Source organism: Protopterus annectens, chromosome 3.part0 (assembly GCF_019279795.1).
Source record: "Protopterus annectens isolate FY-2018-M chromosome 3.part0, PAN1.0, whole genome shotgun sequence".
NCBI lineage: Eukaryota > Metazoa > Chordata > Ceratodontiformes > Protopteridae > Protopterus > Protopterus annectens.
This window is the reverse complement of record NC_056731.1, coordinates 1495603795-1495627493: the sequence shown is the minus strand read 5'-3', so window position 1 is coordinate 1495627493 and position 23699 is coordinate 1495603795. Positions and strand designations below refer to the sequence as shown.

The 23699-nt window shown below is 45.7% G+C and overlaps 1 protein-coding gene across 1 annotated transcript in view; it reads right to left on the bottom strand.

Annotated features, from left to right (window-relative positions):
- TCEA1 (transcription elongation factor A1) overlaps positions 1-23699 on the bottom strand; it is a gene marked incomplete in the record, with an annotated part of 560757 nt that overhangs the window by 415675 nt on the left and 121383 nt on the right. The window contains 1 exon segment of the mRNA XM_044065512.1: positions 17293-17377. Within this exon segment, the coding sequence (XP_043921447.1) occupies positions 17293-17377 (85 nt within the window).

The window sequence follows — 23699 nt, the reverse complement described above, 5'->3', positions numbered from 1 at the left end:
ATTGGTCATGGTGCCCCAGATGTCAGGTGCCCCCCCAAAAAGTGGTCAGTAGATAGTACCAATAATAAAAGTTTATCACAACCAAAACATCCCTCCAGCTATAAGCAAATACACCACACAAAGGTTGCATCAGATTTTAAGGTATTGAAAGGTTTTAGTTAGGTCAAAGGGGATGGAGGGAGGGTAACCTGGACTGCAGCAGGGTATACACTCCAACATCTACATTTATGGTAGGTACAAAACTGTACTATGTTCATCGTGATACCCTGCTGCAGTCATCACACTTGGGTAGAATCCCAAAGCTAAGGATGGGAGGTGGAGTCAAACCGGGTTAGAGGAGGCTAGAAGGCCCTGCAAAACTTCAGTGGCGAAGCCAGCTCTAGTCTTAGAGTAAAGTGGTAAGTGATAGTGTTTGGTGAAGGTGTGTACTGAACTCCAAGTTGCAGCTTCCAGAATATCCTTGGTTGGGAGCCCCCTGAGGAAGGCTGTAGAAGTAGCTGCTGCCCTGGTAGAGTGCGGCCTTATGCTAGCAGGAACTGGTTTTCCATGGTGGGTGTAGCAAAATATGTATTGTCCTATCCATTTGGAAATGGTCTGCTTTGAGATCGCCTTTCCTTGAGATGCTGTAGCATAGGATACAAAAAGCTGGTCAGATTTTCTGAAAACCTTAGTTTAATCGAAGTAGTAACGTAGCTGCCTGTGAATGTCCAAGGAATGCAGGAGTCTTTCTCCTTTGTTCTGTGGATTTGGAAAGAAGGTGGATAACTGGATGGTTTGATTTAGAGCCACACTGGATACCACCTTAGGCATAAAAGAGGGGTTAAGTTCATAGAGAAACTCTGCCTTGATGGAAAATGAGGAAAGGCTCTACTGCCATTAGTGCCTGAAGCTCTGAGACTCTTCTGGCTGAAGTAATTGCTAGAAGCAAGGCAGTCTTCCATGATATAAACTAAGTCAGCTGAGAAGGCTGGTTCAAAAGGAGGTAGCGTAGTTTTTTCAGAACAAAATTGAGGTCTCAAGTTGGTGTTGGTGCTCTCTTGTGAGGCCTAATGTTTTTGGCCCCTCTGAGAAACTGCCTCAGAAGTGGATGTGAAAATAAGGGAGGATCCGTGTTGTAGTGAGCTGAAATAGCTGAGGCGTGGATTTTAATAGATGAAAAGGAAAGGCCTTTGTGTAACATCTCAGTTAAATATTGTAGAATCTGAGGTATGTCCGGCTGAAGGGTATTTTGGCATTTAGCTTGATTCCAGGCACAAAACCTTTTCCATTTGTCTGAGTAGGCTTTCCTGGTGCTGGGCCTCCTGGCTTCCAGAATAACCTCCATAACAGCTTGAGAAAGAGGAACTGGCTGGTTGCTTAGGTGATTTGCCATGCAACCAAATTTAAGGTTTTGAGCTGGCTGTGTAGGATCTGACTGTCTTGCTGTGTGAGCAGATGAGTAATCTGTGGTAAAATCCATGGTGGGCCCTGGGCCATATTCCTTAATAGTGGGTACCAGTGCTGGCGTGGCCAGTCTGGGACAATGAGCATCATTCGGGGTCTCTCCATCCTGACTTTCAGCAGCACCTTTGTGAGAAGGGGCAGTGGAGGGAAGGCATATACTGTCAGCATTTTCCAACTGAATGAGTGTGCGTCCACTTTCCAAGCTTGATGGTGAAACATCCTTGTGCAAAATTTTGTTATCTGATTGACCCGTTTGCCAGCCCCCAAAACTTTGTCTGGGTGCCCCCATTTTTGAGTTATCATTGCAAATACTTGTGGATCCAGTTTCCACTCGTGGGGATCCATGATGTTCCTGCTTAGGTCATGTCTGCCAATGTGTTCTTTTTTCCTGGCAGGAATTGAGCTTGTAATTGAACTTGGTAAGCCAGTGCTGTGTTCCACAAGGTCATTGCTTGCCTGCATAGAGGGTAGGAGTGTGTACCCCCTTGTTTGTTTATGTACCACAATACTGTGGTGTTGTCTGTCCTTATTCTAAGCTGTCCTGGAAGTATTAGGTCCTTGAAGGCTGTCAGGGCATTCTGTGCAGCCAGCATTTATTTTTGATTGATGGGCACATTCCTTTGATCTGCAGTCCATATGCCTTGAACGCACCGTCCTGCCATGTGTGCCCCCCAGGCATAGTCCGATGCATCTGTTGTGATAGTTTGCCTGGCTGGGGGTAAGTTGAAAGGCTGACACTTGTTGAGGTGACATGCCTGTGACCACCATAGAAACTCCTGTTGAAGGCAGGGAATGAGAGGTATCATTTTTTCCAAGCTGTGGCTGTGTTGAGTCCATACGCTTTTTAGGTACCATTGTAATTTCCTTATATGCAGCTTTGCAAATGGTATTAGTAGTATGCAAGATGCCATGAAGCCCAAAGCCTGCATAATTTTTCTTGCAGGGAGTGGAGTCTTTGTTGCCATTGTTTTGAAGTATTGAGTTAATTGTAGTTTGTCTGGCGTCAGGTAAGCCACCTGGGCCGTTGTATTCAAGCTGGCACCCAAGAATGTCATATTTTGTGAGGGCACTAGTTTTGATTTCTTTTCGTTTACTGTGTACCCTAGGCAACTTAGAAGGTGTTTCACAAAAGCAAGAGAATGTCCTTGCTTTCTGCTTGGATGAGGCAGTCATCCAGGTATGGATATATATGAATTCCTCTTTGTCTGCAGTATGCAATTACTGGTGCCAGGCATTTTGTGAAGACCCTGGGCGCAATAGATAAGCCAAAGGGCAGTGCATAGAATTGGTAATGGGTTGAACCTGCAACGAAACGGAGGTATCTTCTGCAATTTTGTCTGATAGGGACATGCAGGTATGCCTCCTTGAGTTCCAACGTTACTAGCCAAGCTTTCTTGCCCAACATGGGAAGAAGCTGATGTAGTGTTAGCATCTTGAATTTGGGTACTTGCAAGAAGGTGTTTAGAATTGAAAGGTCAAGAATGGGTCTCCAAGCATTGTCCTTTCTGGGGACTAGAAAGAGCCTTGAGTAAAATCCTTGGCCTTGTTCCTGTGTAGGTACCAGTTGAATGGCTCCCATATCCACGAGAGCTGTAATTTGTTTTTGTGCCTCTGCCCACTGATTTTGTGGCAAGTTTGGCATTCGTTTTATCCTTGGCAAGGTGTGGAAATGGAATCTGTATCCTTGTGAGATAATGTCTAGGACCCAGTTGTCTGCAAAAAGTGCTAATTTTCCTCCCAAGGGAGCTGCCAAGAGAGTTTTGCTTGACAGTTTGAGGTGTAAGTCATTGTGTTTGCCTTCTAGTAGTTTGGGACCTGTCTTCTCCTCCCTTCTGTGTTGCAGTGCCCCATTGACGAGGTTTATGAGGGATTTGTGCTTGACCTCTGCCCCTTGGGCGCCTGTATTTACCCCTCTGTGGTCTGTCAGAACCTGGAAAGGACCAATTCTTTGGCGGCCAATTTCTGACGAAGCGTGGGGGCTGTACCTGTAAGAAATCTTTGACCGTCTGCATAGATTTTGCCTTGACCTCCATTTTCTTTAAAACCTCTTCTGCTTTAACCCCAAATAAGACATCCTGCTGCAAGGGAGCATCTAGTAGCTTTGCTTTAACATGTTCAGGCAGAGTTTGTTCCTTTAACCAAGCATGCCTACGTATAACAGACCCAGTAACAGCTGCTCTACAGGAAGCTTCCAAGGAATCAAATCCACATTGTAAAGTATGCTTGCCCACCTGTTCAGCTGCATGCAACAGATCCTGCATTTCCTTGAATTCAGACTGTTGAGGGTGCGTGCTCATCTTTTGTTTCATTTGAGACATTAGGAATTGCTGGTATTTAAGCATGTGAAATTGACAATTTAGTGCTCTCATAGCTAGAGTAGCTGAGGTGTAAACCTTCTTCCCCCACCTATCTAGTGCTCTGGAGTCCCTTTCAGAGGGTACAGGATTTTTAGCCATAGAAGCCTTAGCCCCTTTGGGAACCTGGGAGATTGGATCAGCAGCAGGGCTTTTGTAAAGGAATTTGTGAGAGTCAGGCACTCTATAGTATCTAGCTGGTTTGGCTAGAGCAGGAGGCAGAGAATCTGGATTTAGACTAGATTCTAAGTAAACATCATCCACAATGTCTAAAACTGGGGGGATAGCAAGTGGTCTGTGCTGCGGGAGTAAAAGAAACTCTCGGAGCCTTTTCTTTGAGTCAGAGTAGTCCTGACCTTCCCAGTGGGAATGTTCCCTCATGGTATGCAAGGTTTCCCCAAAGGAATAGTCTTCAGGGGGAGAAGCTGAGGGAATGGAATCTTCAGCATCAGAATCTTCATAAGGGGGAAAGGAGTAATCCTGTTCTTCAGAGGAGCCTGAGGAAATAGACACGATCAGAGGAGGCATAAGCCTCCTTTTGTCGGGGGGGGGGGTTGGGAACCCCTGATTAAAGAAATCAAATCTTCAGCCATTTTACGCATCTGTTTCTTAAGCATGGGGCCTTGAACTGGAGAATGAAGTGCAGACTTTTTTGGTTTTAGAGTAGTCTTAAGCTTAGCATAGGATTTTATGGTGAGAGTAGTCTGTCTGAAGACACCTTCTGAAACCGAAGGTGTTTCTACAGCACCGGCTTCTCCTTCCGCAATGTCGTCGGTAGGGTCTAAAGAAAATGGCTGCATCGGCCTAGAACTCTCTGCTAGAGATTCCAATTCTGCGGTAGCCAGGGGCTGCGTAGGCGCCTCACTGAAAACCGGAGAACCAGCGACCAGCCCAGCCAAGGCCTCGGAGTCCAGCTTGGATCTAGGCTGCCTGTCTTTATCTTTGCGTTTTATATGAATGTCGGTAGTCGGTTGCTCCGACAGCATAGTGTAATTAAATTTCCTACCGAAGTAGTGTCTTATGAAATCAAAGCTTCGCTTTATAGTTCACTTATTGAACCTAGCACAAAACCGACAACCAGTGAGGTCGTGGTCTGGGCCTAGGCAAGGAATACAATAAGAATGAAAGTCCTTATGAGGTATTTGCTTCCCACAAGAAATGCAATTATTAACTTTTTCTGACATCGGACTGAGGCAAGAAAAGGTTCCCCAATGGGGTACTTAGCTTTGAAGACTTCGGACTGAAACTCGATTCGAAAATCTCAGGTGTCGGCCGACCAGCACTTGCGAACTGCTTCTGCTTCAGGCACCGCTCGGCAAGAAAGACTGAAGAAAATGGCGTTGGATGCCTCTTGTATACCCCTGGCGCACTGACGTCAGGGAAGAAGCGACAGCAACCGATGCCGGACCAAGACTGGAATTCGGGCCGACTGCGGGACCGCCTGACGGCAGGATAACCCAAGTGTGATGACTGCAGCAGGGTAACACTAACATCAATGAGCCGAAATTGCTGAAGCATGAATTTTGATTGAAAAGGAAAGTCCACCATTAAGCAATCTTGCTAGGTAGTTAAGAATGAGGGAAAGAGAAGGATGAGAAGAGTCTTCTCCTTTAGCCAGCATCCAAGAGCAAAATCTCTTACATTTATCTGCATAGGGCTTTCTGGTGCTAAGCCTCCTGGCCTCATGAAGAACTTCAACCATCTGTTGGGAAAGATTTAAAGTATTAGCCAGGCAGTTAAATGCAAAATTTGAAGACTAGGATGAATAAACTTTCCCCCTCCCTGAACCAACAGATCTGGTACCAGGGGTAGCTGCCAAGGCTGAGCCTGTGAAAGGCTGTGAAGGAGGGGATACCAATGCTGCCTGGGCCAATCTGGTGCTATCAGAATAGCCTTTGATTTTTCGCCCTTTATCTTTAGCAACACTCTGGGAAGAAGAGGCAGAGGAGGGAATGCAAAAACTGAGACACGTGTCTATGGGAAGGACAACACGTCCGCCCTCCAAGCATTGTTGTGAAACTCCCTGGAGCAGAAGGTTGGAAGGAGATGATTGGTGAGAGAGAAGAAAAAGATCCACTTGTGGGGAGCCCCAATGATGACTGATGCAATGGAAAATGTCCTTGTTCAGTTGCAACTCGTGAGGATCCAGAAAATGTCTGCTCAAATGATCCGCCAAGGAGTTTAGCCTCCCTGGGAGATACTGGGCTATTAGATGCAAGCCCGTGGATGCTTTATGGACCACAGTCTCATGCTTAGTCTGCTCAAGGGGTAAGAGCGAGTCCCCCCTTGCTTGTTGATGTACCACATGACTGTGGTATCGTCTGTCCTGATCATCAGAGTCGCAGGGTAGATTAGGTCTCCTTGAAAGCCAGCAAGGCCTGCTGTACTGCCTTCAATTCTTTTGAGTTTATGTGCAGATGAATCTGCTGGTTGCTCCAAGTCCCCTGTATGCCCCTGCCTTCCAGATGAGCCCCCCCATGCAACATCTGAGACATCTGTGGTTACAGCCTGGCTGGCAGGCAGTGGGTGGAAAGGCAGACCCTTGTTCCGAGAACAGACAGTCTCCCACCAGAGGAACTCCATTTGTAGACAGGGAATCAGGGGAAGAATCAAGTCCAAGTCCTGTGTGTATTGACACCAAAGATTCTTGAGGTACCAGTTAAGTTCTCATATGCAGTCTTGCATATGGGATCAAAATACATGCAGCCATGAACCCCAGCGTTCGCAGGAATTGCCTTGCAGAGAGCTGGGTCATGCCTGCCAAGTTCATGAAGTAAGCCGACAGATCCCCTTGCTTCTGTTGAGGGAGGAATACCATCTGGGTGGCTGTATTCAGACTCATTCCCAGGAAAACAATCTCCCTTGTAGGAACCAATTTTGACTTCTTTTCGTTGAGTGTGTAACCCAGAAAGGCGAGAGTGTTCTTCACGAAATTCAAATCTTTTTCTAGTCGTTCTGGGGAGTTTGCTTGAATGAGACAGTCGTCCGGGTAAGGATAAATCTGAATATTTCTCTGCCTGCAAAAAGCAATAGCTGGAGCCAGGCACTTGGTAAAAACTCTGGGAGCAGTAGATAAGCCAAAGGACGAAGCAGAGAATTGAAAGTGTTGCTTCCCAGCCCTGAAGCGAAGGAACTGCCTGCAACTTTCCCTTACTGGGATGTGCAGATAAACCTCCTTTAGATCCAAAGTTACCAGCCATGAATCCTTGCCAGTAACTGTTGAAGGGTGAGCATCTTTAATTTGGGAATCACCAGGAAGATCCAGAATAGGGCGCTAGGAGCCCCCTTTCTTGGGTACCAGAAAAAGTCTTTAATAAAAACCTAGGCCTACCTGATTTGTAGGAACTGGCTCTGTAGCCCCGATAGTAAAGAAGAAATCCGAGTTTCTACCTCTGCCCCGAGAGTCTGGGTATGTCTGGTTACCCTTGTAAAACAGGGAAGGTGTGAAAGTAAAACTTGTAACCTTGGCTTACTATATGGAGCACCCATTTGTCATCTGTGATGGTAGACCATACCTCTGTGAACCTGGCTAACCCCCCCCCCCAAAGGGAACCCATGGCCCGCAGAGGTAGGCACAAGAAGGCCGGAGTCAGAGAATGTTTGCTTTGGGAAGCTGGCTTAGAACTCCCCGATTTAGCAAAAGAATGTCATTGTTTAGCCCTTTGAGGGGCAGAAGCCTGCCCTCTGGAAGATATGAAACCCCTAGGCCTAGAGCGAACCTGCTTGCCAGGATCAGGCAAAGACCAATTCTTGGAAGGATAATGCCTATTAAACCAAGGAGGCTGATCCTGAAGGAAATCTCAACAGCTTGCATAGATTTTGCCTTATCCTCAACTTCTTCAGTACCTCCTCAGCCTTATTACCAAGAAGATTGCCCTTGTGCAAAGGAACATCCAGGTTCAGAAAGAGGCTGCTCCCTGAGCCAAGCATGCCTTCTAATTACAGAACCAGTGGCTGCTGCTCTGCAGGAAGCCTCCAAAGTGTGAAAACCACAACGAAGTGAATGCTTACTAATTAAATTTGCAGAATTCAGTAAGTCTTGTAAATCTTTGTTCTCCGTCATGGAAGGAATATCTCCCAAGTTTAGCCTTAACAGCCTCCAAAAGTATGCTGCTGATACGCAAGCATGTGAAAAAGACAATTCACGGATCTAATGGCGAGAGTCGCAGAGGTATAGACGTTTTCACCCCACCTGTCCAAGGTCCTAGACTCCTTATCAGAAGGCATAGGGTTTTTAGCAATAGTAGCCTTAACACCCTTGGGGCATAGAGAAATAATTTCTGGATCAGCAGTAGGGTTTTTAAAAAGGAACTGATGAGATTCAGGAACCCCATAATACCCATCTGGTTTTCTGGGGGCAGGAGAAACAGAATTAGGAGTTAAAGAATTTTCCATGAAAACATCATCCACAAACTTCCAAACAGGACAGTTGTGTACCTACCATAAATGTAGATGTTAGAGTGTATTCACTGTTGCAGTCATTACACTTGGGTTATCCTGCTGGCAGGCTACCCGCAGTCGGCCTGAATTCCAAAGTCCTGGTCCGGCATCGGTTGCTGTCGCCTCTTCCCTGACGTCAGTGCGCCAGGGGTATACAAGATGCAGCAGACGCCATTTTCTTCAGTTTTTCTTGCCCCAGATGTCAGGTGCCCCCAAGAAGGTAGGCAATACATATTGCTTATAAAAACATACAGTAAAATAGACACTAAACAATACCTTCATCTACAAGCAAATACACCACATAGGTCCCAGCAAAGAAGGGGGATGGTGGGTGGGTAACCTGGACTGCAACAGTGAATACACTCGAACATCTACATTTATGGTAGGTACACAACTGTACTATGTTCATCGTGTTTCACTGTTGCAGTCATTACACTTGGGTTGAATCCCAAAGCTGAGGTTGGGCGGCTGGGTCTAAATAGGATTAGGAGTGGCTATTATGCCCTGCAGTGGCAAAGTCTGCCCTGGATTTAGAGTAAAGAGGTAAGTGATAGTGCTTGGTAAAAGTGTGCACTGAACTCCAAGTTGCAGCCTCCAAAATTTCTTTGGTTGATACTCCGCTGAGAAAGGCTGCTGATGTGGCTGCTGCCCTGGTAGAATGTGGCCTAATATTCTTAGGCACTGATTTGCCATACTGTGTATAGCAGAAACGAATGCAGAGTCCTATCCATTTGGAAATAGTCTGCTTTGAAATAGCCTTTCCTTGTGTTCCTGCAGCATATGCCACAAAAAGTTGCTCAGTTTTTCTGAAAACTTTTGTTTTGTCCAAGTAGAAGCGTAGCAGCCTGTGTATGTCCAAAGAGTGCAGAAGTCTCTCCCCTTTATTCTGGGGATTTGGATAAAAAGTTGGCAAATGAATGGTCTGGTTAAGAGCCACACTGGATACTACCTTTGGCATAAATGTTGGGTTTGTCCTTGGAGAAACCCTGTCCGGATGAAAAATGATAAAAAGGTTCCACTGCCATTAACGCCTGTAACTCAGACTCTTCTTGCTGAAGTTATTGCTAGGAGCAGAGCAGTTTTCCATGATAAGAATTTTATCTCAGCTGTATTGGCTGGCTCAAAAGGAGGCAGTGTGAGCTTTTCCAAGACAAAGTTGAGGTCCCATGTAAGTATCAGTGCTCTCCTTGGGGGTCTTATGTTTTTTTGCCCCTCTGAGGTACTGTCTTAGCAGTGGATGTGAGAAAATAGGAGGTTCCGTATTGTAATGAGCCGAAATGGCAGAGGCATGGATCTTAATTGATGAGAAGGAGGACAGGCCTTTGTCCAGCATCTCAGTTAGGTACTGTAAAATCTGAAGAATATTTGGAACAAGCGGTTAAAGTCCTTGTGCCTGGTTCCAAGCACAGAATCTCTTCTATTTTTCTGCATAAGATTTCCTGGTGCTGGGCCTTTTGGCTTCCAAAATGATATCCATAACTGCTTTAGAGAGAGTTGTGTCCCGAGTGGTTATATTCGCCATGCAGCCAGATTTAAGGTTGACTTGGCTGTGCAGGATCCGATTCTTTTGTTGGGTCAGATAAGGAATTTGAGGTAAAGTCCAGGCTGGGCCTTGAGACGAGCTCTTTAGGATTGGGTACCAGTGCTGGCGTGGCTAGTCTGGGGCAATCAGAATCATTTTTGGCTTCTCTTGTCTGACTTGGAGTACCTTGGGGAGGAGAGGCAGTGGTGGAAAGGCATAAACTGTTAAGGTTTTCCTGCTGAATGAAAGAACATCCACCTTCCATGCTTGTGAGTGATAAGTCCTTGTGCAGAATCTCTGGAGTTGGCAGTTGTGAGGGGAGGCAAATAGATGTCTAGGCATCCCCATTTCCTTGTTATCATGCTGAAGACTTGTGGATCTAGTTTCTACTCGTGAGGGTCCATGAGGTTTCTGCTTTGTTAGTCTGCCAGAGTATTTTTCTTTCCTGGCAGGAATTGTGCCTGCAGATGTACTTGATATGTCAGTGCTGTATTCCACAAAGTCATGGCTTGCCTGCAGAGGGGGTAGGAATGTGTGCCCCCTTGCTTATGTACCACATGACTGTAGTATTGTCCGTCTTTAGCAACAGTTGTCCTGGATGTAGTAGATCCTTGAAGGCTGTCAGGACATTCTCTACAGCTAGCATCTCTTTTTGATTGATATGAAGATGCATTAGGTCTGCGGGCCACGTGCCCTGAATACATTTTCCCACATGTGTGCCCCCCAGGCATAATCCGATGCATCTGTTAGTGTCTGCCTGGCTGTGGGTAAATTGAAAGGCTGTCCCTTGTTGTGGTGACAGGCCAGTGCCCATCGGGGAATGAGAGTCATTATTGTTTCCAAGCTGTGGCAATGTCGAGTCCAAACACTTTTTAGATACCACTGTAGCTTCCTCATATGTTGTCTTGTATATGGAATTAGCAGGATGCAGGATACCATGAAGCCCAAAGCCTGCAGAATTTTTCTTGCAGGTAGCTGGGTCTTTGTTGCCATCATTTGAAAGTAATGAGTCAGTTGCCTTTGTCTGGCGTGAGAAGCCATCTGGGCAGTTGTATTTAAGCTTGCACCCAGGAATATTATCTCTTGAGAGGGCACTAGTTTTGATTTCTTTTCGTTTACTGTGTACCCTAGGCAAATTAGTAATCTTTTTACAAACGCCAGATGCTTTAGTAGAATGCCCTTGCTCTCTGCTTGAATAAGGCAGTCGTCCAAATAGGGATATATCTGAATTCCTTTTTGTCTGCAAAATGCAATTACTGGTGCCAGGCATTTTGTGAAGACCCTGGGTGCAGTAGATAAGCCAAAGGGCAGTGCAGAGAATTGGTAATGCATTGAGCCAGCTATGAATCGAAGGTATCTTCTGCAAGATTGTCTGATTGGGACATGCAGGTATGCCTCTTTGAGGTCCAAAGTAACTAGCCAAGCCTTCTTGGCCCGCATGGGTAGAAGTTGCTGTAGTGTCAACATTCTGAATTTTGGAACATTTAGAGTAGACAGGTCCAGTATTGGTCTCCAGGCTTTGTCCTTTCTGGGTACCAAGAAGTCTCTAGTAAAAATCTTGCCCCTGCTCTTACTGTGGTACTTTTTGAACAGCCCTCATGTCCATGAGAGCAGTAATCTGTTTTTGTGCCTCCGGCCATTGACTGTGTGGCAGGTCTGGCATACCCTTTGGCCTTGGTAGGGTGTGAAAGTGGAACCTGTAACCCTGAGAAACAATATTCAGAACCCATTTGTCCTGGGTGATCATGTGCCAATTTTGAGAGAAAAGTACTAGTTTCCCCCCTAAGGGTGCTGCCAAAAGGTAAGTGCTTGGCATTGGTAGAGGAAAGTCATTGGGACTGTTTCCTATAAGGTTGTGATTTGTCTTCTCCGACTTTGGGGGCTGAAGCACCCCACTGTTTAGGTCTGTATGAGCCTTGGGGCTGAGATCTGCCTCTTGGGCATCTGTATCTGCCTCTGTGGCCTGTCTGAGACTGGAAAGGACCAATTTTTAGAAGGCCAGTTCCTGCTAAATCTGGGTGGCTGAACCTGTAAGAAATCTTTTAATGTCTGCATTGATTTTGCTTTATCCTCCATTTTCTTTAACACCTCTTCTGCCTTAACACCAAACAAAGTATCATTCTGTAATGGAGCATCCAATAATTTTGCTTTAACATGATCAGGTAAACTCTGTTCTTTTAACCAAGCATGCCATCGAATGACAGAACCTGTAACTGCGGCTCTGCAAGAAGCCTCTAATGAATCAAAACCATATTGCAAAGTATGCTTCCCCACTTGTTCAGCTGCATGCAATAAATCCTGCATTTCCTTGTTTTCAGGACATTCAGAGCCTGTAAGCATTTTCCGTTTTAGCAAAGACATTAGGTACTGTTGATATTTAAGCATGTGAAACTGTCAGTTTAAAGCCCTTACAGCTAAAGTAGCAGAGGTGTAAACCTTTTTCCTCCCAATCTGTCCAGTGCTCTAGAATCCCTATGAGAGGGAACAGGATTTTTTGCAGTGGAAGCCTTGACCCCTTTGGGACCCTGAGAAATTGTTTCTGGATCAGCAGCAGGGTTTTTATAAAGAAATTTATGGGAATCTGGGACCCTGTAGTACCTATCTGGCTTAACTGGTGCAGGGGGGTAAAGAATCAGGAGACAAACTGGATTCAGAAAATACATCAACAATATCTAGTACAGGGGAAATAGCAAGGGACCTGTGCTGAGGCAATAAAAGAAAGTCTCCGAGCCTTTTCTTGGATTCTGAATAATCCTGGCTCTCCCAATGGAAATGCTCCCTCATGGTGTGTAGTGTTTCTCCAAAAGAGTAGTCCTCAGGAGGAGAGGCTGAAGGGAAAGATTCTTCAGCATCAGAATCCTCATAGGGAGGAAGAGAACATCCCTGTTCTGAAGAGGAATCAGAAGAAATAGAAACCTGGTCAGAGGAGTCATAGTCAGTGTCTTGCCTAGGCCTTTTATCAGGAGGGGATGGGAACCCCTGATCAATGTAATTAGGTCTTCGGCCATTTTAAGCATTTGTTTCTTTGGCATGGAGAATGCTGTACTTGTTTCTTTGTCTTTAAAGGTGTTTTAGACTTTGCCTTGGCTGCTGAAGAGGTCTTGATAATAAGCTGTGTAGGTCTGAAAACACCCTCAGAAGCCAATGCCTGCTAAGTGGCTCCGGACCCATCTGAGGGAATAGTTTCCGTAGGCCCAATACCTCGAGTTTCCAGAGGCCTAGTTGTCTCCACTTGGGAGTCGGAGGCGGCCTGTGGCTCTGAGGTAGTGGGTGTCAGGGGCTGCGAAAGCGCCTCACTGAGAACCGGCGACTGGCCTAGAAGAGGCTTAGTCGTCGGTTTTGGACCTCGGATGCCTGTCTATTTCTTTGTCCTTGCACTTTTTATGAACTCCGGTCGTCGGTTGTTCCGACTGCATTCTGTAGTTAAACCTTCGGCCAAACTAATGTAAAGCAAAATCGAACAGACGCTTAATAGTGCATTGGTTGAATTCTAGCACAAAACTGAAAACTAGCAACGTCGTGGTCAGGGCCTAGGCAAGGAATACAGTAAGAATGGAAATCCTTGAGGTATTTGCTTCCCACAAGAAATATAAATGTTAACTTTTAATGACATCGGACTGGAGCAAGAAAAAGTTTCCCCAATGGGGTACTTAGCTTTATTGAAGACTTCGGATCTGAAATTCAATTTCGAAAATCTCAGGAGTCTGCCGACCGGCACTTGCGAACTGCTTTTGCTTCGGGCACCGCGCAGCAAGAAAGACTGAAGAAAATGGCGTCTGCTGCATCTTGTATACCCCTGGCGCACTAACGTCAGAGAAGAGGCGACAGCAACAGACGCCGGACCAGGACTTTGGAATTCAGGCCGACTGCGGGTAGCCTGTCAGCAGGATAACCCAAGTGTAATGACTGCAACAGTGAAACATGAACATCTGGAGGAATAGCCAGAGGCTTATGCAGTGGCAAATCCAAATATTCCCCAGATTCTTTTCTTAGACTGTGGAAAATCCTGACATTCCCATTTAAAATGCTCCCCAAGGGTATTCAAAGTATCCCCACAGGAAAAATCTTCTGGAGGGGAAGCAGAAGGGATAGAGTCCTCAGCATCAGAATCCTCAAATCCAGAAAAAAAGATAAGAAATTCCTTCTTCACCAGCAGACATACTGGAAATCTCAGAATCGGAGACAGACAAAACATCAGGAGATAATTCCCGAGCCCTCTTTGAAGGGGGGGGGGGGCACTAATCAGGGAAAGAAGATCACCAGCCATCTTCACCAAATGGGACTGAGGCACAGGAGGGGAGGCAGACGCCTGCTTGCGAGTAGGTTTGCAGCTAGAAGGTTTACTAGCAATCCAGAGGGACTCGGGAGGCCTAGCAACTGCAAAAGTCTAAACTACGGTAGTCTGTCTGGTTCTGGTCTCATGTTGAAAAGAAGAGGCGTCAAAAGCTGGTGCCTGCAAAGCAGCTCCAGACCCATCTGAGGCGGCGACAGGCAGAGGGTCTGAAGACGAAATAGCAGCTTGTGGCATGGAGGACTCCGTAAAGGTCTCGGCAGAGGCTTGCAGCTGAAAATCTGAGGACTGCAGGGGCTGCGAAACCGCCTCACTGACTACCGCTGTGCTCATGACCAATTTCACCAGCGTCGGCAGATTTAACCCTAGGCCTGTCGTGGTCCTTGTCTTTGAGTTTCCTAGATATATCCAAAGTCAGGAGACCAGCAGACGCCATACTGACAAAATTAGGCCAGACTCAGCAATGCTTATACAAAATCTTAGCTCTACGGCGTATGGTATGTGGGCTAAAGGAAACACAGAGATCGCAGTTAGGGACGTCGTGCTCAGGGCCCAAACAAGTTATACAATAGGAATGGAAATCTGTTTTTCACAGGCAAGACGGTTATTAACTTTATCTGACATTCGTTAAATCAAGAAAAGAGGATCCCCAATGGGGTACTTATCTGAAGGAGTCTTCAACTTGGTAGTCTGAAAGCAAAAAGAAGTTAAACGGCCGACTGGCACTAGTGCGAATTGCATCTGCTTCGGGCTCCATGACAAGAAAGACTGGGGAAATGGCGTTGGCTGCCTCCCTTTATACCAGACGTTCTGTCATCAGTTTTACAACCAGCGGCAGCTGACGTCATGTACCAAGGACTCTGGTATTCGGGCTGACTGAGGGCTACCGAGAGCTGGATAACCTATATGTGAGGACTGCAACAGTGAAACACTAAGAATATCTCTATAATACCGGTCAGGCTTTCTGGGAGCAGGAGGAACAGAATTAGGAGGCAAGGAATTCTCCATAAAAACATCAACAACTTCCAAAACCAGACGGATAACCAAAGGTTTATGCTGAGGCAAATTCAAGAACTCCCTAATCCACTTCTTAGACTGAGGGTAGTCCTGACTTTCCCATTTAAAATGCTCCCCAAGGGTATTCAGAGCATCACCAAAAGAAAAATCTTCTGGGGGGGGGGGGGGCAGAAGAGAGTCTTCAGCATCAGAATCCTCAAAACCAGAAAAAAGCTGAGTGTCCTTCATCAGCAGAGGTGCTGGAAACCTTTGAGTCTGAGGCAGATAAAACTTCTGGGGACAATTCCATAGCCCTCTTAGAAGAAGGTGGCTGAGAGCCCCTGATAAGAGTCAAGAGATCACTACCCATCTTAACCATCTGAGCCGGAGGCAAATGAGGGGAGGAGGGCACCTGCTTAGGAGTAGATTTTCAGCTGGGAGGCCTGCTAGAAAGCTGGAAGGACTCGGGAGGCCTAGCCACTGCAGAAGTGTGAACCAAGGTCATTGGTCTGAATCTGGTTTCCGGGCAGAGAAAAGAGGCCTCAGAAGCTGGCACCAGCTTAGCGACTCTGGATCCATCACAGGCAGTGACTGGCAGGGGGTCCTAAGACTAGGTAGAAGCCTGTGGAATAGAGGACTCAGAAAAGGCCTCTGCAGACACCTGCTGCTGAACATCCGCAGACTGCAGCGCCAACAAAAGCACCTCACTGGCTACCGCTGGACCGACAACCAACTTAACAGGGTTGTCATTGGTTAATTTGACCCTAAGCCTGTCGCGATCCTTGAGCTTCTTAGGAACATCTAAAGTCGGGAGGCCAGAAGATGCCATACCGACGAACTTAGGCCAAACTCCGAAGTGCTTATATACAATCCTAGCCCTACGGCATAGGGTACGCAGGTTGAAAGAAGCACAAAAATCACAATTAGGGACGTCGTGCTCAAGGCCCAAACAAGTGATATAGTAAGAATGAAAATCACGATGCGGAATCTGTTTTCCACAGGCAAGACAATTATTAACTTTCTCTGACATTCGTTAAACCAAGAAAAAAGGGTCCCCAACGGGGTACTTATCTGAGGACATCTTCAACTTTAGAAGTTGGAATACAAAAAGAAGGCAAATCTGCTGACTGGCACTCGTGCAAAATACTTCTGCTTCAGGCTCCACAGCAAGAAAGACTGAGGAAATGGCATCGGCTGCCAGCTTTTGTACTCTACGTCCTGACGTCAGGCTTAAACCAGAGGCAGCAGACGTCATATACCAAGGACTTCGGTATTCTGGCTGACTGTGGGCTACCGGGAGCAGGCTAACCCATCTGTAAAGACTGCAACAATGAAACACTAACATCTTCCTGAGGAGATTTCAGTGCCATCAAAGCACTGGACAAATCCTGAGTGAAGGCCTGCCATTAATTCTGTGGATCCTTAGGAGCAGGAGAAATAGGTTTAGTCTTTTGCTTTCTTCAATGGGATATCTGCCTTATAAAATGTGGAAGGCTCTGACCCAGGACAACATTCAATAATGGTAGTAGGGACTTCTTTTCTAATACCGGAGGAACACCCCTAGGTCCCTCGGAAATAAATCAGCCACGATTCCCATAACCATCCAAAAACGGAGGTCTGCAAAACCTCCTTGGGCATGCTTAAAGTTGGATCCCTGCTGGCCTCCAACATTATCGTAGCAGAGGAATCCAATGACAAAGCCAGGCAAACCTCTGGGCATTTACTTGTCTTGGGAGACACGTCTGGCAGAGGCTGAACAGAAGATTCCTGCCTAGACTTCTTGGCCTTCTTCACAGAATGCCGACTCGGAGCGGGAAGTACCATCCATTGTGTCTTTCGAAAGAAGACATCCAGACGTCACCTTAATGCCCTACACTATGCAAGGAGCATGTGTGCGATGTACGGTGTACCTCAAGGCAAAATAAAGGCTTTGGTAAACTGGCCAGACATTGGACCGCCCTTGGCAAGGGATCCCTAATGTAAAGAATACTGCAACAGTGAAATGGAAGGACTTCTTAAAAGCCTGTGTTAACTGTACTCCACTGATTTCATGCAGCTTGATGACGAACCATTTTAAATCTTCTTGCAAATGACTTGGCTTTTCACAGTTCAAACCATTACTATCTGAAGCAAACCTGGTCTGCTTTATCTTCTAATGGCAATGTACAATCTGTCTTACGGACAGTGAACAGTCACAGCCATCAGTACTTCAGCTCAACAAAGACATTTAAAACTTAAAAAAGTACCTTTCTTCTTTTTCTTCTGGGCTATTTTGGGCAGATGTAGACTCTTTGTTCTTCTCTTCAGTTGTTTTTTCAGCAGCTGAACCATCTATGCACAAAACAAGTTACAAGTAACATGTTGCAAAATACCCATGATACTTCAAAAGTAACATTTAACTGGAAAGGAAGGTTCTCAAAAGCCAAGCACCAGCAACTAGAAATAATACTCTGTTAAAGATTATGAAAATTCTTCTCTAATGTACTCTACCAAAAGTATCAAGGTCTGTCACATGAATTCTCCAATTCCTCCACTGTGTTTTAGACTCCAGTCCTCTCAAAGCTGCTGAATGCATTTATCACATTCCCTTTATACTTACATACTCAATTCATCTTCAAGAAAGTTCTCCTCTTCTCCCCACCTTTGCACAACACCTGAATTTTGCTATCGTTCTGTATAGTGAGGATTCCCCTGAGCCACTCTGACCTCTGCTCCCTTTCCTGAAAAGGTACACTTTAGGTTTTGTAGGCATCTCTTAAGGCATCTGGTTTAGATCACCTACAAAGTGCAGTTATGTACCTACCATAAATGTAGATGTTAGAGTGTATTCACTGTTGCAGTCATTACAATTGGGTTATCCTGCTGGCAGGCTACCCGCAGTCGGCCCGAGTTCCAAAGTCTAGGTCCAGCGCCGGTTGCTGTCGCCTCCTCCCTGACGTCAAGTGCGCCAGGGGTATAAAAGATGCAGCCAACGCCATTTTCTTTAGTTTTTCTTGTCCCAGATGTCAGGTGCCCCTAAAATGGTAGGCTAAATTATGCCAATAAGCATGCACACACAAAAAACAACTTTTCCTTCAACTACAAGCAAATACACCCCATAGATTGTATAGAATAGAGAAGTACGGATAAGTCCCAGCAAAGGAAAAGGGGGATAGTGGGAGGGAAACTTGGACTGCAACAGTGAATACACTTGAACATCTACATTTATGGTAGGTACACAACTGTACTATGTTCATCATGTTTCACTGTTGCAGTCATTACAATTGGGTTGAATCCCAAAGCTAAAGTTGGGAGCTGGTGCTAAATAGGATTGGGAGAGGCTATGAGGCCCTACAGAACTGCAATGGGAAAGCCATAGCAAAGCCTGCCCTGGATTTAGAGTAGAGAGGTAAGTGATAGTGCTTTGTAAAAGTGTGCACTGAACTCCAAATTGCATCCTCTAAGATGTCTTTGGTTGGTACTCCTCTGAGGAAGGCTGCTGAAGTGACTGCTGCTCTGGTTGAATGTGGCCTAATGCCCTTAGGCACTGATTTGCCATGCTGTGAATAGCAGAAACGAATGCAGTGGCCTATCCACTTTGAAATGGTCTGCTTTGAGATGGGCTTTCCTTGTGATCCTGCAGCATATGCCACTAGAAGTTGTTCAGTCTTTCTGAAAGCTTTGGTTCTGTCCAAGTAGAAGCGTAGCTGCCTGTGAATGTCCAAAGAATGCAGAAGTCTCTTACCCTTATTCTGTGGGTTTGGATAAAAAAGGTAGGCAAATGAATTGTTTGGTTAACGGCCACAATGGACACTACCTTAGGCATAAATGTAGGGTTTGTCCTCAGAGAAACCCTGTCAGGATGGAAAATAAAAGGTTCCACAGCCATGAGTGCCTGTAACTCAAACTTGTCTAGCGGAGGTTACCGCTAGGAGCAGAGCTGTTTTCCAGGATAAGAATTTTATATCCGCTGCAGAGGCTAGCTCAAATGGAGGCAGTTTTTCCAAGACATAGTTGAGGTCCCATGCAGGTATTGGTGCTCTCCTTGGAAGTCTTATGTTTTTGGCCCCTCTGAGGTACTGCCTTAGTAATGGACGAGAAAAGATACGTGGTTCTGTACTGTAATGAGCCGAAATGGCAGAGGCATGAATTTTAATTGATGAAAAGGAAAGGCCTTTATCCAGCATCTCAGTTAAGTATTGAAAAATCTGAGGAATATTTGGAACAATCGTGTCAATACCTTGCGCCAAGCACAGAATCTCTTCCATTTTTCTGCATAAGATTTTCTGGTGCTACTCCTCCTGGCCTGCAAAATAACATCCATCACTGCTTTAGAGAGAGGTGTGTCTTGAATGGCTACATTATCTGCCATGCTGCCAGGTTTAAGGTCCTGGGTGGACTGTGCAGTATCCGACTGTCTTGTTGGGTCAATAAGTGAGGAATTTGAGGTAATGTCCAAGCTGGGCATTGAGACCAGCTCTTTAGGATTGTGTACCAGTGCTGGTGGGGCCAGTCTGGGGCAATCAGTATAATTTTTGGCTTCTCTTGTCTGACCTTGAGGAGTACCTTGGGGAGGACAGGCAGAGGAGGAAAGGCATATACTGTTAGGTTTTTCCAGCTGAAAGATAGAGCATCCACTTTCCACGCTTGCTTGTGATAAGTCCTTGTGCAGAATCTCTGTAGTTGGCAGTTGTGAGGGGAGGCAAATAGGTCTATGTCCGGGCATCCACAGTTCCTTATCATCATGCTGAAGACTTGTGGATCCAATTTCCACTCGTGGGGATCCATTAGGTTTCTGCTTGGTTCGTCTGCCAGAGTATTTATCCTTCCTGGCAGGAATTGTGATTGCAGATGTACTTGGTAAGTCAATGCTGTGTCCCACAAGTTCATGGCTAGTCTGCAGAGGGGGTAGGAATGTGTGCCGCCCTGCTTGTTTATGTACCACATGACTGTAGTATTGTCAGTCTTTATCAGTAGTTGTCCGGGATGAAGTAGATCCTTGAAGGCTGTCAGGGCATTCTGAACAGCTAGCATCTCTTTTTGATTGATATGTAGATGCATTTGACTTGTGGACCATGTGCCCTGAATACATCTTCATGCCATATGGGCCCCCCAGGCATAATCTGATGCATCTGTTGTCAGTGTCTGCCTGGCTGTGGGTAAGGTGAATGGCTGTCCCGTGTTGTGGTGACAGGCCTTTGCCCACCATCGAAACTCCTGTTGCAGGCAGGCAAGGATGGTAATTATTGTTTCCAGGCTGTGGCAATGTTGAGTCCAAACACTTTTTAGATACCATTGAAGTTTCCTCATATGCAGTCTTGCATATGGAATTGGCAGAATACAGGATGCCATGAAGTCCAAAGCCTGCAGAATTTTTCTTGCAGATAACTGGGTCTTTGTTGCCAACATTTTGAAATAAGTAGTCAGTTGTCTGTGTTTGTCTGGCGTGGGATGAGCCATCTGGGCAGTTGCATTTAAGCTTGCACCCAGGAATATTATCTCTTGAGAGGGTACGAGTTTTGATTTCTTTTCGTTTACTGTGTACCCCAGACCTGTTAGTAATCTTTTGACAAACGCTAGATGCTGCAGTAGAATGTCCTTGTTCTCTGCTTGAATAAGGCAGTCGTCCAAATAAGTATATATTTGTATTCCTCTGTCTGCAAAATGCAATTACTGGTGCCAGGCATTTTGTGAAGACCCTGGGCACAGTAGATAAGCCAAAGGGCAGTGCAGAGAATTGGTAGTGCATTGAGCCAGCTATAAATCTGAGGTATCTTCTGCATGATTGTCTGATTGGGACATGCAGGTATGCCTCTTAGGTCTAAAGTCACAAGCCAAGCATTCTTGCCCAGCATGGGCAGAAGCTGCTGCAGTTTTAACATTTTGAATTTTGGAATATCCAGGAATGTGTTTAGGATAGACAGGTCCAGTATTGGTCTCCAGGCTTTGTCCTTTCTGGGCACCAAGAATAGCCTTGAGTAAAATCCTAGTCCCTGCTCTTGCTGTGGTATTTGCTGAATGGCTCTCATGTCCATGAGGGATGAAACTTGTTTTTGTGCCTCTGCCCATTGATTGCATGGCATGTCTGGCATACCGTTTGGCCTTGGCAGGGTGTGAAAGTGGAATCTGTAAGTCTTGTGATAGGATATTTAAGACCCATTTGCCCTGGGTGATCATGTGCCAATTTTGTGAAAAAAGTGCTAGTTTTCCCCCCAAAGGAGCTGCCAGAAGATAAGTGCTTGGTGCTGGCAGGGGAAAGTCATTGAGACTTTTCTGTATGGCTGTGATTTTTCCTCTCTGCTTTTGGAGGTAGAAGCACCCCATTGTTTAGGCCTGTATGAGCCTTGGGGCTGTGATCTGCCTCTGGGGCGTCTGCATCTGCCTCTTTGTGGCCTGACATTGGAAAGGACCAATTCTTTGTAGGCCAATTCCTGCTAAATCTGGGAGGCTGTACCTGTAAGAAATCCTTGATTGTTTGCATAGATTTAGCTTTGTCCCCCATTTTCTTCAACACCTCTTCTGCTTCAACACCAAACAAGGTATCATGCTGTAATGGAGCATCTAATAGTTTTGCTTTAACATAATCGGGCAGATTATGTTCTTTTAACCAAGCATGCCTCCTAATGACAGAACCCGTAACAGCTGCCCTGCAGGAGGCCTCTAGAGAATCAAAACCACATTGCAAAGTATGCTTTCCCACTTGTTCAGCTGCATGCAATAAATCCTGCATTTCTTTGTTTTCTGCACATTCTGAATTTGTCAACATTTGCTGTTTAAGCAAGGACATAAGATATTGCTGATATTTAAGCATATGAAACTGACAATTTAAAGCTCTTACAGCCAAGGTAGCAGAAGTAAAAATCTTCTTCCCCCATCTGTCCAGGGCCCTTGAATCCATATCAGAGGGGATAGGGATTTTGCAGTGGAAGCCTTGACCCCTTTGGGAGCCTGAGAGATAGTTTGTGGGTCAGCAGCAGCAGGGTTTTTATAAAGAAATGTATGTGAATCAGGAACCCTGTATTATCTGTCTGGCTTAACAGGAGCTGGTGGTAGATTGTCAGGAGACAGACCGGACTCTGAAAATACATAATCTACAATGTCTAAAACAGAAGGAATAGCAAGGGGCCTGTGCTGAGGTAATAAAAGGAAGTCTCTGAGCCTTTTCTTGGATTCTGAGCAATCTTGGCTCTCCCAGTGGAAATGCTCCCTGATAGTATGCAGGGTCTCCCCAAAAGAATAATCCTCAGGAGGAAAGGCTGAAGGGATAGATTCTTCAGCATCAGAATCCTCATAGGGAGGAAGAGAATATTCCTGTTCAGAAGAGGAATCAGAGGAAATGGAAACCTGATCTGAAGATTAATATTCTATCTCTTGCCTAGGCCTCTTATCAGGAGGGGGATGGGAAACCCTGATCAAAGTAATTAGGTCTTCGGCCATTTTAAGCATCTGTTTTTTAGGCATGGAGGCCTGTCCAGGAGAATGCTGTACTTGTTTCTTTGTCTTTAGAGCTGCTTTAGTCTTTGAAGCAGAAGTTGGTTTCACATATAACTGTGGAGGCCTGAAAACACCCTCAGAAGCCGATGCCTGCTCAGCGGCTCCGGACCCATCTGAGGGAATAGTTTCTGAGTGTCCAATACCTTGAGTTTCCATCGGCCTAGTCGGCTCCATGTGAGAGTCGGAAGCAGCCTGTGGCTCTGAGGTAGCGGGCGTCAGTGGCTGCAAAAACACCTCACTGAGAACCGGCGAATGGGCAACAGGCCTAGCGGAAGCCTTGTCGGTTTTAGACCTCGGATGCCTGTCCTTTTCTTTGCGCTTTTTATAAACTCCGGTACTCAGCTGTTCCGATGGTATTATATAATTGAATCTTCTGCCAAAGTAATGAAATGCAAAACCGTACCGACGCTTAATAGTGCATTGGTTAAATCTAGCACAAAACAGACAACTAGCACCGTCGTGATCAGGGCCCAGGCAAGGAATACAGTAAGAATGAAAATCCTTATGGAGGTATTTGCTTCCCACAAGAAATACAATTATTAACTTTTTCTGACATCTGTCTGGAGCAAGAAAAAAAAAAGTTTCCAACGGGGTACTTAGCTTTAATGAAGACTTTGGATCTGAAATTCGAATTTGAAAATCTCAGGAGTCTGCCAACCGGCACCGCGCGGCAAGAAAGACTGAAGAAAATGGCGTTGGCTGCATCTTTTATACCCCTGGCGCACTGACGTCAGGGAGGAGGAGACAGCAACAGACGCCGGACCTAGACTTTGGAACTCAGGCCGACTGCGGGTAGCCTGCCAGCAGGATAACCAAATTGTAATGACTGCAACAGGGAAACACGATGAACATCTGCTGGCTACTCTATTCAGGACAGCCAGTATCCCTTGCTTTTGCATACAGAGATCTTACACCAGAGGTCTACGCACATGCATTTGCATACAGAGATCTTACACCAGAGGTCTACGCACATGCATACACACACACACACACACACACACAGCGAGATTATACTTAACCAATTTTTAACTGGAATCCCCCCACTCCCACAAAAAACAAAACAAATTTCATGTTTAGAGATTTAAGCATGGCTGACACACACTTGTGCAACATCCCAAAAGTGGCACTGCATCACCACGCATTGCAGTTTGCAAATAAAAAACAAAAAAAATAAAATACA